General features: G+C 37.6%; 1 protein-coding gene across 2 annotated transcripts; it reads left to right on the top strand.

Annotated features, from left to right (window-relative positions):
• The first annotated feature begins 1,624 nt into the window (after positions 1 to 1,624).
• Positions 1,625 to 17,227, top strand: LOC132599044 (uncharacterized). Of its 2 annotated transcripts, XM_060312264.1 has the most exons (18): positions 1,627 to 1,846; positions 2,827 to 3,000; positions 5,006 to 5,187; positions 6,625 to 6,730; positions 6,956 to 7,032; positions 7,309 to 7,396; positions 7,763 to 7,946; positions 9,635 to 9,761; positions 10,101 to 10,181; positions 12,447 to 12,548; positions 12,644 to 12,739; positions 12,936 to 13,010; positions 13,568 to 13,687; positions 14,622 to 14,750; positions 14,927 to 15,004; positions 16,501 to 16,587; positions 16,751 to 16,837; positions 16,944 to 17,227. In XM_060312264.1, exons 1-18 carry the CDS (start codon positions 1,792 to 1,794, stop codon positions 16,992 to 16,994), a joined length of 1,899 nt encoding a protein of 632 aa, XP_060168247.1. In that variant the 5' UTR covers positions 1,627 to 1,791; the 3' UTR covers positions 16,995 to 17,227. The 2 variants fall into 2 exon arrangements, with proteins under 2 accessions (XP_060168248.1, XP_060168247.1); XM_060312265.1 differs by lacking the exon at positions 10,101 to 10,181 and having other exon boundaries at positions 1,625 to 1,846.
• The last annotated feature ends 164 nt before the right edge of the window (positions 17,228 to 17,391 follow it).

Here is a 17,391-nt window from a genome sequence, read left to right as displayed (position 1 = left end):
GAAAGCCACTTTCAACATGACTCTTGATTCTCTTGATTATTGGGTGACAACCCTACTTGATTTGGGGCTTCGGTGCATCTTGATATTGATTATGCTTGGTGTGATGGCATGACGTACATATTAGGCGAAATTGGTTATTTGACAAACTCTTCTGAGTTGATTTATAAGCTTTCTTGACACTTGAGCCTTCGAATATTGATTTCGACATTTGGAAACTCCTCAAGGTTTGATATTTGATACTTTGATATACTTGTTTACTTGATTTATTATTATCTTATTGAGCTACCTGTGACGGATAAGGGAATTGGAGAATCTAATGGCTTCAAGCCCAAAGATTATACGCCACTAAGCTTTATGCTTAGCGATAGTTGTTTTCTATTGTAGGTAATGTACGGGAAGAGATTTGAAGATGGCCATTTGGAGTAGACTTTTTGGGAGCTTTAGTGAAGATCACATTTGCATATGCATCTAGGTCTTGTAAAATCTTGGGACTTGTACATGATCCATATGTCACATTTATGTATGAAATTTTGGAGGCTTGTTGGACCACAGGACCATAATTGAACTCGGTGACTTGTTTTGCTATTTTAGGCTGTGCTTTAACCCAAGTCTTGGCATGTACTAAATTTACAATTTGTCTTGTAATTATGTACCAAGGAGGAGACTAGTTTTCTTTTAGTATTCACACATTTGAAATTCGTGTATAATATGAACCTGCAATGGTGCTGACTAGAAAATATAATTTCATTAGGAGGTTGCTTCAACATTTTGATTATTCAAGAAAGGTGCTACCATATTAAATTGATACTCTGATATTGTATTTCTTTCAGGGATGTTACGAAGTGTATTGTTAAGAAGAAAAAAAATGTCGCGCTTTTAAACCTTTTTCGCATGGGCCTATTTCCGCCATTAAATTACTGTGAATATTTTTTGACATAAATTAGCTTTTGTTTCGTAAGTGGCAACCTCCCAAAGGGGATGCTACACCACACTCCTCGTGTATATCAGACGCAAAGAACAGTTTCCATATATAAAAAGGATCGTATTCATGCTCCATTGAGATATATACCATAAATAATAAATTGAAAATCCTACCGCTCATAAAGGGGCGAGGCTTAAGAGATATCGAGGTTTGATCGGTTTGGGTCTAAAAGAATCGATTGAAATAAGACATTAAGACTCCTACTTTTCGTTTCGTTTAGTATAGGCGCGTGTATGCACATGTTTTAAATTATTTTCTTTACTAAGTATTTAGTGAAGAGCGTAAATAATACAAAAAAAAAATAAGTTCAGGAGTAATAAGACCCAACATAGAGTTCAGAGAATAATAGGACCTCCTTATAATTTACATGTGTAATTGATAATTTCACATAATTTAGTGAATTTTTTTCGTCTGGGTGTGTTTGTGTGTCTTATTTATACTATCCCTTATTCTAACTCTAAATAAAAGGAAATCCAAAATTGTTAAATAAACGGCCCAAGAAAATAGAACAGGATGTTGTCTCATTTATCTCGTGGGACCAAATAAATAAAATTCCTTGTTTTTCAAAAAAATACATTTTTCGTTGATACTAAATATTTTGTTTTACCAACCTCAGCATGACAAGAGCCGGCCAAGTTACAAGACACTGTAGTAAAAAGTTAGCATCATAGGGGCACCCGCCTCGATAAAGATGAACTCTAGGCACGGGTTGGTCACTTATAAATGTGAATGAATTCACACGTAAATCCGAGACAGAAACAACAAACTAAATTTACCGTCTGTCATTTCCAGTTGATCAATCAAATCCAATGGAGCTCAAGCCAGGCCTATCAGCTTTGGTCACTGGTGGTGCCTCCGGAATTGGTATTTTATTACTCCCAACTTCAATTCATCATAATTCGTTTATATATATTTCTATTTTGCTTTGTCTAATTGTATTACTCTTTTTGCTTCGAACTAAAAGTGAAGTGTTATTCACGGATGCACTAGATAGATACAGAAGTAATCACTTCATTGGTGTATTAGTTTATAAGGGGTTGATTTCTCAGATCATCACTCAACTAATAGTTATTATCTCAGAAACTCATTTTCTTTGTTGAAGGAAATTGGAATCAAGAAGAAAGGTGACTTATGAGATAATAATTATTAGCTGAGTGATCATCTGAAAAATGAACTCTTAGTTTAAGGAATTGAGATAGCTATGATGTGTACGAGTTTCACACTGTCTGGATTCTAACAATTTAAACCGTGCTTGTATCAATAGGCAAATAACACCATCCAGGAGTATTCACACTTGCTCTACTACTATTGGACAATCATTCCTCTAATCAACTTTGTATCAGTGTGAAATTAAGTCACATTAGTTGTTTCGGCTATGTAAACCCAACCTGCTTGGGATTGAGGTGCAGTAGTGTTGTTGTGGTCGGCTATTTATCCATATTTATATACTTATATAAATGGACACAAACACACATATATTATGTATGAATGAGCTAGTAAACGCTACAGTTAATTGTTCATCTGGTACTGAGTTGGTTAATTGCAGTTGATTTTAAATTATCAAGATGGAGGGCTCTAGTTTAATAGGGATGACAGTTCTAGTTTTATTGAGTCTTACTAGCTCTAATTTTATAGGAATGTCAATTCTGTTTTTTTTTTTTGTGTTCCATAAGAAGAGTTTTTTTGTTATGCTTGCTTAAAGAGCTCCTTCAAAGGTAACATTCGGGTTAGCCAGCTAAATGTTTATTTATGTGATGCGTGGAGAAAGTGCCCTTTTAAGATTCTACGAGCTGTAAAGAAAGACTTTTAGATGTTAATATGTTTTCTGTATGGTTCACGTGCAGGTAAGGCACTTAGCTTGGCTCTTGCCCAGAAGGGAGTTTTTGTTACAATTGTTGATTTCTCAGAAGAGAAAGGCAAAGAAGTTGCAGCCCTTGCTGAGAAAGAGTGCTCCAAATTCCATTCTGGACTGGAATTTCCAGTTGTTATGTTCATCAGATGTGATGTCACTAATGCAGGCACGTAACATGTTTAAAGCGTTTGAGTCAAAATGAATGAGAAGTTACAAAATCAACTGCATTATTCATAAGATTCCTTTAGTTTGAAGTTCCTTTTTTTATGAAACGTCGTCCATGGACGTGCACGGTTAAGACTGGACTTTGGTTGCCTTCTACCTTTCACCTTTATGATGGTCCAGCAGTATGTGTGTTTATCTGTGGCACACTAAATTGTATGTGCTTTGGACTTATGGCTGTTTAACCCCCTAACTTCTCGCGCTGCAGTTTGTGTCTATGCATGTTTGAAGGTGAAACTTCTGTGTAGTTTGGGTCATTTGGCCAAGTTATTGAAACTTCCTTTCATTATCTAGCATATTCATAAATGCTCTTGTAAATGAAATGCAAATGCTGTGTACTTTTGACAACATTCTCAAATCTCAAGGGGGTCAAGCCTTTAGATTGTTTTAATAGGTTGGGGTTTTTCTTTCTGGATTTGCTAGGCCTTTTGTCTTACGAACAATCTTGCTGGGTGTTTTTATTTCTAAGGTTTCTAGACTTGACTTATGAACGCTGTTACAATGCACATAATGTAACTTGTAAGTATGTGAAAAAACATCGCTATTTTGCAGTTTGTCAGACTGGAAAGAGAGGAGGGTGGGGGGTCATGGCTGAGATAGGAGAGTGTGAAGAGAGAAATCGTAGAGTCTCAATGCTAGTAAATTCTATTGAATCAGTTGGTATTATCAACAGTTAGCATTTCTCTATATTTCGTTAATTAGTGTCAATTTGATCTAACAAACGTGGTGCATTCTTGTCAATTTGGAGAACCAATAACAAAAGCAAAAAACAATATATGTTGGTTATGTGCATAAATCTGAGCTAGAGATACAATAGATTGATTCTGGGCTTCTTGCTACAATAACCTTTTAAAAAATGTGCAACTTGGTCATGGATTCCAAATTGCCCAATAGGTTTTAGCTCAGGCTTGGCTATCTATATCGTTGATACAGTCTTTTAAAAGCTTGGGAATGCCTATCCATTCAGTGGATATTTTATGTCTGGCCATAGTTGCTGAATGCATCTGCTTGGCACGAGTTCTGTTTCTAATTGGACATTGTGTTTGAAAAGACAAGTCTTTATGCCTTTCTTGTGCAATAAAGGCTCATAAAACAATGAAGGCACATCTTAGAGGTGCCTAATTTCATGGGTTTCAGAACAAGAAAATATCATACAACTTTAGTGAGTACAATAAAATGCTCTGATGTTTATGTTCTGAGAGAAATAGAATTTCAGGGTCACATCATAACTAGAAATTTACAGCATAATAGCCTTCCGGAATCTCCCTGATTTGAAACTTCCCGTCTATAATATAAGCTAACCATCTGATGGACGGTGCTCAGAATTGCTTCTGCTGAAATGTTTGAGCAGGCGTAAGATGCTGTCCTTCTTTTTTACCCATAAAAGAAAATAGAGAGATGCTATCCTTAATCCTTGGAGGGCTGCAGTACCATTGATAATAATAGGATTTGGAACAAGTCCTGGTTCTTTCAACTCCCTTTATACTTTGATGCTCAAAAGACCACTTACCATCAGTCTGTGCCTTAATAGAAAGGAATGCTAATTTTATGGATCAAATATTCTAATAAGTGACTCAAGATTCAAAAGAAAGTTTTAAAAATTAGAATCTTCCCAGTTATTTGATCCATGGGCTGATTTTTTGCTTGGATATATGTGCTTGTGATTACACACACACACACATTATGTATGGAAGTCTATTGATGCATAACTTTCATCAAGCAAGTCTTCTACAAAATGGAGTGACTTGGTCATTGAGGATTCATATAGCCACCTCCACTTGTTTAGGATTGAGGCATAGTTGTTGTTTGTTTGTTTGTTTATTTGTAAGTCTTCTGCAAAATAAACACACACACACACACATTATATATGGAAGTTTGTTGATGCATAAATTTCATCATGTAAGTCTTCTGCAAAATAAAAACCTATCTCTTCTTCAAATTCTGTGCAGGAGAACTAAAAGCTGCTTTTGAGAAGCATTTTGTAACATATGGAGGACTAGATATCTGTATTAACAGTGCAGGCATTGGCGATATTATTCCATTCCGCGACGATCGAACTGATGGGTCTAAAAGCTGGAGACACACAGTTAATGTGAACCTCGTTGCAGTTATAGATAGCACTCGTCTTGCGGTAAATTCTGATTCACTGTTTTATGGTTGCTCAAGTTGATGGATATCAGTGTTTACCATGTTACAGCTGTTAAGAAGCTTCATTGGAACCTTGAAAATTTTCTTCTTTTATCAATATTCTTCCACATATATAAAATTGTGGAGAGATACATGGATGGTTGTCCTCTCAAAACTTTTAAGGTTGATATTTACTTGTGCTGGACATATATGTTCTCTCTATTAGGTGTATATGTTCACATTAGATTGGTTATTAGGATTTGAGCTACAGAATCATTTTGCTCGTTTGGAGCTATTGTTAAGTGCAATTGCCTTAGGCTCCATTTGCAGTCTTTAGGCGCGATAACTGAAGGTTACAAAAGAGGATAAGGTAGACCTAATTTGCCTCAAAAGACTTATCACCTCTCTGAATCTATGTGAAATTAACTACGAACAAAATGTAATGGAAGTAAAAGATCCATACAAGTGAGAATCTTTACATTTACATTAGATCCAATGTTTGTCAAGATCTTTTTATTCTGGTTAGAGACTTGTATGTCCGTGGAGGGCTAAGTGTGATATTTAGAGAATCTCTAGCTTTAGATAATCCCTTATTTTCGGTGAAAAACAAATTATTTAGCATTAGAATGGATGTTGTAAGGTTATGTTAGTGGATGACTACTACGACTAGATCTTACAATTCTCTGTTAACACTATTTATGTTGAACTCCATTTGACATACATGTTTCAAATGTATAAGACATGGTACTGGTATGAATCCTTCAAAATAAACTATCCTTGTCATATACATATTAGCATAATTGAACCTGATGCCACACCATTGCCCATGGGATATATTCTTAATGTTTTTATTTTTCTAGAACCCTAATATCCGTAAACCTGACCCGCAAGGGTGGCTCAGTTGGTTGAGCATGAGGCTTTCATAATGGAGGTCTCAGGTTTGAAACCCCTTGCCTACGACCGCAGGGGATTTGCCTTCTGGGTCGAGCTCGTCGCACGGGGCTTGCCTAGTGCGGGTTACCTCTCCTGTGTGGTTTATGAGCTATTGCACCGGAGCTGGGTTTACCCTGTGCGCACCCGAAGGGTAGCGGCTGCGGGTTCCCATGTCATCAAAATAAAAAATATTCATAAACCTGCTTCCTAATCAGCAGAACCTCCATTTACAGCCTCCTACAAACAATAATGGTCAGATCAGGTGATATTACTTTATAATCAGCCTCTTAAATCCGGGTGTGTCATATATACAGCTAAGTTTGTGGTCTAAAGCTGCATATTTCCTTATTATTTTATCTGTAGATTTTAGTTTATGATGAAATGCATTAGCTTTTAGAGCACTTTATATGTGCAACAGGTTCCAAGTATGTTTTCTACCATTTTCTATATTTTATCTCTTTCTTGTTCATCCATTCATGGTCAGTAACCATAAACAAATGTTATGCAGATTCAAACCATGCAAACTGTCCAGAAGCCAGGTGTAATAATAAATTTGGGCTCTGCTTCAGGACTGTATCCAATGTATGTAGGTCCTATCTATTCTGCTTCCAAAGGTTAGATGTTTTATCCTAGTCCGTACTCCCATATGGACCATATCATTTAAAACCAGCCTCCCTTTTTTGTTTTTCCATTTTGGTCTTAAATTAGCTCTTGATTTCCTGTCTTCTTCATCCATTTCTATTTTCTTCTCTTATTTTCTGATGGCCGAGTACACGGAACACAAATTTATTTATTTCTTTTTGCAACCTTTGGGTATAATGAGAATAATTTTGTTATAGGGGGTGTTGTCATGTTTACGAGATCACTTGCACCTTTTAAGCGCCAAGGAATCCGCATCAATGTGCTCTGCCCTGAGGTAATCTGATCTTTCATATAAGGTTGATAGAGGGAAAGTGTCTCTCTCTCTCTCTCTTACACACACAACTACTGAGATTTTAGTCACTGAAGTTACTCTTTCTGACCAATAGTTTTAAGAAATTGCTTTCAGAATTAAAGCATCATATTTTTGTGGGACATTAGAAAGCTGCCTTATATTGCAAATTTGATATTGTTGATGTGAAGAAAGAGCACAGAACATGATTGGTGCGTGTTAACCTCAGACAGGAATTTATTGTTTACTTGTCGTATACAGTTCGTCCAAACTGACTTGGCAGAAAAGTTCAATTCTTCAACTATTAGTCAACTTGGAGGGTATCTTCCTATGGAACTTATCGTGGAAGGTATGTTTTACTGCAATTCTGTTGCCTTAGAATTATTTTTTAACTTTCAATACCAACCACTGCGTTTATTTTGGCATACACATGATGTGAACTAGTTGGCTGATACCTGTCTTACTCCACTGGTGTCCACTTATTCTGTGTTTGAAGGACGAAAACAAGCAAAATGTATTCTTTTCTTCGGGGGGCACGGGTAGGTGAAATTCTTTGCACCATTAAATTATTTCAAATTGTTTTGTTTCACTTGGAGAATATGGAAAAAGTATGCCATTCAAGACACAAGTAAATCAATGAGAGATTTTCGTTCAAAAACATAGAGCCTGAAATATAGCTTTCCAGTTTTAAGTCTGTAATACCTGCTTTTTACAGGTGCTTTTGAACTAATCAGAGATGAGAGTAAAGCAGGGTCATGTCTTTGGATTACTAACAGAAGGGGCATGGAGTATTGGCCAACTCCTGCCGAAGAAGCAAAATACCTCCTCCCGAAAGCACGCAAAAAATCTGTGGTCACAGTTCCAATGGATCTTCAGATTCCTCACAGCTTTGAAAAAGTGTAAGTAACTGTGTGATTTCTTCTTCTACTCTTGGAATGATCATGCGTATGATTGATTGTTTTCTCTTGTTGAGGACGTGTGAAATTTCAATTGCACATGTTATCACGGTGCCGATCTACAAATGTCTCCTCCTAACAAAGGAGCGTGAGAACAAAAAACAAAAAGAGAAAACTAAAGAGAAAGGACGAAAGGAAAAGAAAAGAAACCCCATTATGATTGTTCCTCCTCAACCTCTCTTTGGCATATGCAGTTGGTGACTGCCGATGCTGCTACAACAACAACAACAACATACCTAGTGAAATCCCACAATGTGAGGTCTGGGGAGGATAAAGTGTACGCAGACCATACCCCTATCTCGGAAGACAGGGAGGCTGTTTCCGAAAGACCCTCGGCTCAAGAGAAATCACAACGAGAAAGGTTAGATAAGCACAAGCAGTTCAAAGCAGAATGCAAATGAAACTAAAGAAAGCGAATAAGTCAAAATAAAGCAGTCTGAAAAAAGGGAACAGTAGCTACCACCGATAAATAAGATAATCGAAGTACAAGACACCACATCTAATAGCAAGAAACAAAGGGCAATAGACTATAGATCGAAACAACGACTACCTACTAGCCTTCTACCCTAATCTGAGTCCTCCAAAACCTCCTATCTAGGGTCATGTCCTCGGTAAGCTGAACCTGCGCCATGTCCTGTCTCAGCACCTCTCCCCAATACTTTTTCGGCCTACCCCGACCTCTTCTGAAACCATTTATAGCTAACCTCTCACACCTTCGCACTGGAGCGTCTGTGCCTCTCCTCCTCACATGCCCAAACCATCTCAGCCTCGCTTTCCTCATCTTGCCCTCAACTGATGCTACTCCAACCTTATCCCGGATATCTTCATTCCTAATCCTATCTCGCCTGGTGTGCCCACACATCCATCGCAGCATTCTCATTTTCGCAACTTTCATCTTTTGGACATGAGAGCTCTTGACTGCCCAACACTCTGCCCCGTACAACAAGGTCGGTCTCACAACCACTTTGTAGAACCTGCCTTTAAGTTTTAGTGGCACCTTCTTATCACACAGCACTCCTGAAGCAAGCCTCCATTTCATCCACCCTGCGTCAATACGATGTGAGACATCATCATCAATATCCCCATTTTCTTGTATAATAGACCCGAGATATTTGAAACTTCTTTTCTTTGGGATGACCTGGGTACCAAGCCTCACTTCCACGCCAGACTCATGTGTCACGTCACTGAACTTGCATTCCATGTACTCTGTCTTGGTCCTACTCAACTTGAACCCTTTAGACTCCAGAGTCTGTCTCCAAACCTCCAGCTTAGCGTTCACTCCGCTGCGTGTCTCGTCGATCAAGACTATGTCATCCGCAAATAACATACACCATGGCACCTCACCTTGAATTCGCCGCGTCAGACAATCCATCACTGAGCAAATAAAAATGGGCTAAGAGCTGATCCTTGGTGCAACCCCATCTCCACTGGGAAGTACTCCGAGTCTCCTCCCACTGTCCTTACCCTGGTCTTGGCTCCCTCATACTGCCGATGCTGCTAGTGTTGCAAGATTTCCCTTTTCTTTATTTGTTTTTGTTACTTTTGTTCGTTACTTTATTAGTTGTGCGGAGGTTCTCCCTCATTATTTCTGATGATTTTGACTATTTTTGCTTCTGATTCTTGTTCTCCAGAGTCGTTCACACATTGAGTCACAATTTTCGAAGTGCTACCAGAATTGTGCGCACTGAATTGAGGTTGCCACTCAAGTCAGATCACGTTCTATTAAAAGTCATCTATGCTGGTGTGAATGCTAGTGATGTGAGTTTCATTTTTCCATTTCTGCAATTAACAATTTCAGTTTTGGTGACATCAGACTAATTACTTGCATAGACTTTGTGGTTCCCTGTCCTCATGCAGTCTGTGCAAGCTGTATTTATATGTTTCGTAACTGGATTCATCTATATGAATCATCAGAGAATTTTGTACCTTTTTATTTGCTTGTTGTTCTGCTTGTGATACATATTTGTAACTAGCTAATTTTATTAAGGTCCTTTTGGGGCAATGCATATGATGGACATGTCCACCCCCCCAATTCCTCCACCCTACACATGCACAGACATGGTTAAGTTCTTCACTGACAGAAGCCTTTTGCAATAGGTCAACTTCAGCTCAGGGCGATATTTCAGTGGAAATGGCAAAGACATTGCCTCCCTCCTTCCACTGGATTCTGGCTTCGAGGTACAAAAAGAATTTTCTAAATTCTCTCTTTTTTTTTTTTTGGTGAAAATTTTAAATTTTCTATAAGAGAGAGAATAAATGCATGCAGCATGCGCGCGCACACATATATACACTACATATTATGTGTATGTGTCTATAACTGTGTGTATATGCTATGTTGCTCGGACCCTTCACTTTTGCCGCCGTACCCGTGTCCGACACGACACGACACGGGTTTGGGTACGGAATTCGTGTCGGATCCGGTCAATAGAGATCGGATACTTTGACCGAAATTCATGACCAAATTAAAGAAAAAATTTGAGATTATGATTTCTCAAGATAACAAAAAGTAGAGATTTGAAGACATGAGATGGCACACCTTCAATATTATGTAGAAAATTTAACTAGTTTCTCGGAGCACGCAGTCTAGCACCTAGTAGAATGGAAGATTGAATCACATGTCTGGTACAAACTACATGTAGGTGCTTCCACAAAAAGCTCTCATAATCTAGGCATATTCTTGTAGCTATATTATTAGAATTTTGAATTATTTTTGCTGAATCCCCGCACCCGTATCCGTACCCGGATCCGTACCCACGAATCTTAAAATTTAGATCATGCCGAGTCCGACCTCTAAATCCATACCCGTATCCGACACCCGCACCCGAGTCCGAGCAACATAGTGTATATGTCTACAAATGTGTGTATGTGTGTGTGTGTGTGTTTGTGTATAAATATTAATATATATATATATAGAGAGAGAGAGAGAGAGGGAGAGAGAGAGAGAGAGAGAGAGAGAGAGAGGGAGGGAGAGAGATTGGAGGGAGCAGCATAGGAAAACCATATAGCTGCTGCGATTTCTGTCAAAATGCATGATTTCTGAGATGTCATACATAAAAAAGATTGGAATACGGATCCATAGGAACGAAAGCCCCACCCACAGCTACAACTACTAGCACTTGGAAAAAATAAAGAAGCTCCTACACTGTCCTTCAAGCTAACATAGACATTGGTCAATATTTTAGTCAAGCAGTTAGCAGAAAATGTTTGTGTGAATCTGTAGTTGTACTGATTTAGTTTCATGAACTCTTACTTTCATGGTCAAGGTTTTATTGATGCACATTTTCACTTGAGATTCTGTATTTTTTGCCCTATTTGATTCGATTAGGTAATCTAACATAGTGAACCACAAGGATGATACTGCATTAGCTCTTTCAAAGTATCCTTTTTTTTTTTTTTACATTTTTTTTGTTACAAATTTCTGGTGCTTTTCCTTGAGCCAAAAAATAAAATAAAAAAAGATAACAAAGTGGTGGTTCTTTCCAGAAGCTGCTAATGAGACATGGGTAGGGATGTGCACTAATCAGTTAGAACCAATTTAACTTTCCACGTCAATCCATTTAGTGAAGTTATTTCAGCCTTATTTTGGTTTATCTTTCTGTTTTACAAAAATAATGGTTGTGACTCGATGGAGGTTATGATATTCCACAGACCTAAAAGAATTTTAATAAAAATCGTCTCTTCAAGGTTATGCTAAAAGTATTGGCTGGTCCAATTGTTTCAAGTGTCAATCACCTTCAAATGTCAAGTTTTTTTTTTTTTTTTTCCGTCCTTTAAATTGTTTTTAATTGATTGAAAGGAATATTAAAGAAGCGAACTCGAGGCAACAGTCTTATTCTTAGTCTTCTCCTTAGTTTCCTTCCCAGTATACATGAACACCCCCTCCATTGCACAAAGTTTCAAACCACCTGTTGGCTCCTTAAAGCCCGTTTTCTTAGAGGCATCCAAGACAAATTCCTTTATCTAGGATATATCTCTGCTTTTCTTCCATCATCCCTCTCCCTGATATCTGCATCCTGATGTTGGCAAGAGTTCAGTCAACTTCAACGCAAGATGACTAAAATTAGCCTTTGGTGTGTTTTGTTGAGTTTTAGTTGCGTTAAACCGTACCGTCTGTACTTCAGTCCCCTTCAGTTGCAAGTTTGAAGGCCTAGATGTAGATGCTCCTGTTAATGTATTCTTTGGTCATATTATGTTATTGCTACCTTCTTAGGCTTTCATTTTGACCACGTGATGGTTAACTACAGTTTTGTTAGCTTGTACTAGTCGTAATGCTGGAAGATTGAATTGGTTTCTGAATGTGTTATGGAGTATTGCATGATAGTCAATTTTTACTTTGATAATAATTTAATTGCTTAAGTTGGAGTACTTCCGTGCTTTCTTCATTAAATATTTTTTTTAACTCCTGAATTAGCTTGCCTCAAATTTAAGCCTCCTGTACTGCAGGCTGTGGGAATAATTGCTGCAATTGGTGATGCTGTTAGAAATTTAAAGATTGGTATGCCTGCTGCCATCATGACTTTTGGCGGTTATGCTGAATTCGTCATGGTACTGCAGCTTTGCACATTTATTCTTATCAGGTTTAATTGTCTAATCTGTCATTGCCCTTGGTGAGTTTTATGTAATTTGGCTTCTATATTCAGATCCCTGCCAAACACATCCTTCCTGTAGCAAAGCCAGATCCAGAAGTACTTGCAATGCTTACGTCTGGACTCACTGCATCAATTGCTTTGGAAAAGGTTAATTTAAGCTTTCTTTTGTATAAGTCTTTGAAGAATCTTTTCCCCCTGTTTCTGTTGCCTCAGGTGAAGGAGGACAGTCTATAGTCACGTACAGCGTGCTCGCTAATTTATACTAGTAACAGTTGGTGTTGATATATGCATGTTTCAGTTCATTCTTCTTATTTGAATTTATTATTTACCATTGAATCTGTAGGCTGCTCAAATGGAATCAGGAAAAGTCGTTCTTGTGACTGCTGCTGCAGGAGCGACAGGGCAGTTTGCAGTGCAGGTATAGCTTAAAAGAAAAAAAAGAACCTGCAAGAAGAGTAGCTAGGTTAAGCCTTCTTGTCCACAACACATATAAGATAATAAAAGTGTGCTCTACGATGTAATGAGGAAAATAATAAGTGGTTATTGACCTATCATAAAATATTTTTGACTCCGTCAAATAATTTGCAGCGAATACCATTTTTATCAAACAATTTTCCAGTGAATATCAGAAGTTATTGTACAACTTATCTTTTGTGTTTTTGCCTTTCCCTTTTAAACATGGGAAACTAGCCGTGCAGGTTTAACTTAAAAAATGAACAAAGAACTTGCAAAAATTATCAATTTTCAGAATGCTTCTTACCTACTAGATTAGTCTTTCTAGTGGTTATGCTGCTTTTCTTTTTATATTCTCCCTTTCCACATTTCAAGTCTCCCTCTGAAAGTGTCTGTATAGGTGAATTCATGTCATATCTTCTCTTCCTGCTTCTTGTATCTGTATATATTGTATTGTACTGTTACTTCTTATTGTCCTGTTGGTAAGGTAACTAACACATACTGAACTATTTGCTATGAAAGCTTGCAAAATTAGCTGGAAACACAGTAGTTGCAACTTGTGGAGGTAATGAAAAGGCCAAGCTGCTTAAGGATTTGGGAGTTGATCGAGTCATTGACTACAAAGCGGAAGATATAAAAACTGTTAAGTTTCTCAAACTCACTGGCCATATGTGCTTATAAGTTGCACGTTGTCTTGGGTAAATATCATATATTAGTTTTGCCATTCAAGTGTTATTGTAATGCATTAAACATGTAATCCCTCAGAATTCTCTGTGAAAAAGCATGGAAGCCCTCCAGGGTAGTTCTTATAAATGTCAAACTCTTAATGGGGAAAGAGCTTCTCAATGAGGGTCTTTTGAGAACCTCTAGTTTTAGAGAATCACTAATTTGCCTTAAAAATAAATCATGTCATAGCTGAGTGAAATGAACCTGAATAAAGCGGAACGGATACGAGGATTTGTATAGCTGACCCCAAAATTCAGGGATTGCGGCTTAGTTTGTTGATTGATCAATTGATGTTGTCACCTCGCTGTTGAAAAGGAATGCCATCATAGTACACCTTCTCTACCAGCCATCATTGGAAGATAAAAGTGTGCTGAGGAGCTGGATTTCTCTCACCTACTATCACTAATCAAGAACTCACTGATAGAGATGAGTGTCTGTCACACTATACTTTATATACAGAACTCTCATTTGTTGTAACTTTTCTTCCTAAAGGGCCCAGAACATGTGCAAAAACAGAATAAATAAGTGGAAACCGAGTGTTATGCAATGTCGATTCGGTAAATTTAAGTTCATGAAGTAGAATTTTAAACATCGTAGTGGGTGAAGAGTGCTAGTTGACCATTATCATGTAGATATATTAGCGGCAAAACCTAGGTATCTGGTGCAGTATTAGCTCAGATGTCTAATTTCAGGGTGGCTACTCTGTTTTTATGTTGCTTATCATTCCTTTTTGAAACAAGTTCTTAAATGTTTGCTGTAGTTCTGATTTTATGGGTGAGCATATGATCTCTTAGTTTCAATTAGAGATTCTTTTTGTAATTAGTTGTATATACATATTTTTCTTTACCAGGTTTTAAAGAAGGAGTTCCCTAAAGGTACTGATATTGTCTATGAGTCCGTTGGTGGTGAGATGTTTGACATCTGCTTGAATGCATTAGCTGTCTATGGACGACTTGTTGTCATTGGAATGATTTCTCAGGTTAACTTCTCATAGATGTACTCTCTTATTCTTCTTTTGGTGGTTTAATCTCATTTTCTTCTCTTTCCCGTTGGCTGCTGTGATGATCTCTTAGTAATACTATTTCTATCGGTGTCTCAACACACCTATCTTGTTAGTTTGACTTTGAAAGCCAACTCACTAAGTTCTGGTTTCAGTATCAAGGAGAACATGGATGGAAACCTCGGAATTACTCTGGAATATGTGAAAAGCTTCTAGCGAAAAGTCAAACGGTGGTATGTCCTGCTGTCTCTTGTTTCAGTGATCTAATATGTTCCTTATATAGTATCATATCATGAATGTGCTGACTGCAATTATGAATTTTCACTCAAGTTATAGAACAACTAAAATATGAATTTTAGATCTTACACTTTTATTTTTCATGCTTGATTACAAATGCATAATACTCATCACATTACTCTGTATGTCTGATATCATTTGGTATGGTGGTAAAGGGCAACAGTCCCATCTGAGAAGGAGGCTTAGGTATATGCATCTTCAACCAAGCCATTGGAAAGTGGTTGTAAAGAATTTGCATGTGAAGAGGAAGCTGATTTTTCCTAAATATGGGTGCTGATAGTATGGTTGTTTTCTGAGGAAGGCACCATTATAGATATTTTATGGAGAGGTATATGAGGTGATCAAGGATTGCTTAGTCAATATTTGATTTGATGTTGGTAACAGCAGGTCAGCAACCAAATCTGGTTTAGGTTGGAGTTATGGTGCTGGAATTCGGCCCTGAAAGGTTAGAAGAAGAGTTCCCAGTTTAGTTTTGATTAAGATAAAGAGGTCACAGTAGCTGAACTCTGAAGGAGGGATGGAAACCAAGTGCTCTAGGACCTATCTTCAGGAAGTCCCAGACTGGGAACGGAACGAGGTTGGATATTTTATAGTACATAATATCAATCATCATACCCAGTTCCAGGAGTTTGATAAGTTCATTTGGAAAGGACCTGCATCAAAATATTTTTCAAGGGCATATTATAATTTATAATTGCTATTTACTGGACCGCCACCTCTAGTGATATATTGTCATTAGTACAGAAGATTAAGACATCCAATGGAATCATATCATAAGTCCCTCTCTCTCTGATCTCTCCTTCTGTCCTTGAAAAACTAGATCTCTGTTCATGGAGCTTTCTTCCTTGGTTCCTTAGGAGATTCTTGCTAGAAATTTGAATTGGTTGTGACAACATTATCAGTGTCTATCGATTTTTGGACAGCAATGGCAGCCATGGAGAAGGATATCGACTACCAAAAATCCGACCAGAAATTTATGTTATTAAGAAATCCATGGCTGACCTATCTTGGGAGCATGAACATTAATTGTAGGAGATAAAGAGCATGTTAGCATAGTTCCTAACAGGAATGAAGTCAGTGAGTGGTGAAGCTTTGAGTGCCCGCTGCAATGGAAACACAGATATTGGAGTAGGATGAAGAGCATAAACAGGAATCCTACACCAGTCACCTAACTTCTTGGGGCTGAACACAATTTTGCAGTTGTCGTCAGTAAAGAAGTTTCTTTGATTTCCTAAGAGATTTGGAAATTTGTGGTCAGAAACTCATCTTTTGTGGATCTTAAATAGGATTTTGACATTGCTTGTGATCATCTTGTTTAATTTATCTGTACTATTTTACAGAAGCATGCTTACCTCTGTCTGGATGTCAGGTTTTTCAAGTGTATGGTATTTTTATTTCTTTGGCTAATTTGGTTGTTTGAGTTTGTTCTCAGGCTGGATTTTTCCTGATACAATATGCTCACCTATGGCAAGTGCATTTGGATAGACTGGTTAATCTTTTCTCTTCTGGAAAGCTTAAGGTTGGTATATCTGCCAGATCAAATTTCTTCCCTATACTACCATGGTATGAAGAAGTAGAATTGGATTTGTTAAAGAGCTGATTATTATCCACCCATTCTTGATGAATTTATCTTATGTTTGGCTGATAAAAAGTGACAATTTTCTGTCATCTGTGTTTCGAAGATTGCCATAGATCCCAAACAATTTGTTGGCCTACATTCAGTTGCCGATGCTGTTGAGTACCTTCATTCTGGTAAAAGTGCTGGAAAGGTATGAGAGAAGGGCGTTTAGTTATTTTCATTGTTCTTGTTTTCTATTGTTTTCAGCCTTTCGTTAGTTCTTATTATCGGTTTTCATGATGTGGAAAACCTTGCAGGTTGTTGTTTGCATTGACCCAAAATACGCTCAACAACTTGCAAAACTATAGGTGCAAAAGGAGACCAACTATATCAGAGTCCAAAGAGAATTAAAGATGCCGTAATAACACTTGTGAGAGTATAGCCCTGTTGTTGTGTTAGGTGCTCTGTGTAAAATGACAAAACTGAGGAACTGTGATAATCATTCGGTACAGCATTACTCTACTTGTTCCCCTGTTATAAGTTGTTTCAACCTGTTTATGTCGAAAATACATGAAATTAAGAGAAGACTTTCCAGCTCGCATTTCAATCTTCCTTGAAATTTCTCAGAACACCCACTTTATTCATGTTTATCAATCTATCGTGCAGTGGTTATTGTTTAAGTCTTAATATCATTTCTTTTTGGTCTAGATATTGTTAACTCGTAATATCATTCCATCAGTTGACAACATACTGCTAACTATCATG

The sequence above is a fragment of the Lycium barbarum genome, chromosome 6 (genome assembly GCF_019175385.1).
Source record: "Lycium barbarum isolate Lr01 chromosome 6, ASM1917538v2, whole genome shotgun sequence".
NCBI lineage: Eukaryota > Viridiplantae > Streptophyta > Magnoliopsida > Solanales > Solanaceae > Lycium > Lycium barbarum.
Note: the sequence above shows the minus strand (reverse complement) of the source record. Positions and strands in the feature narration are given on the sequence as shown.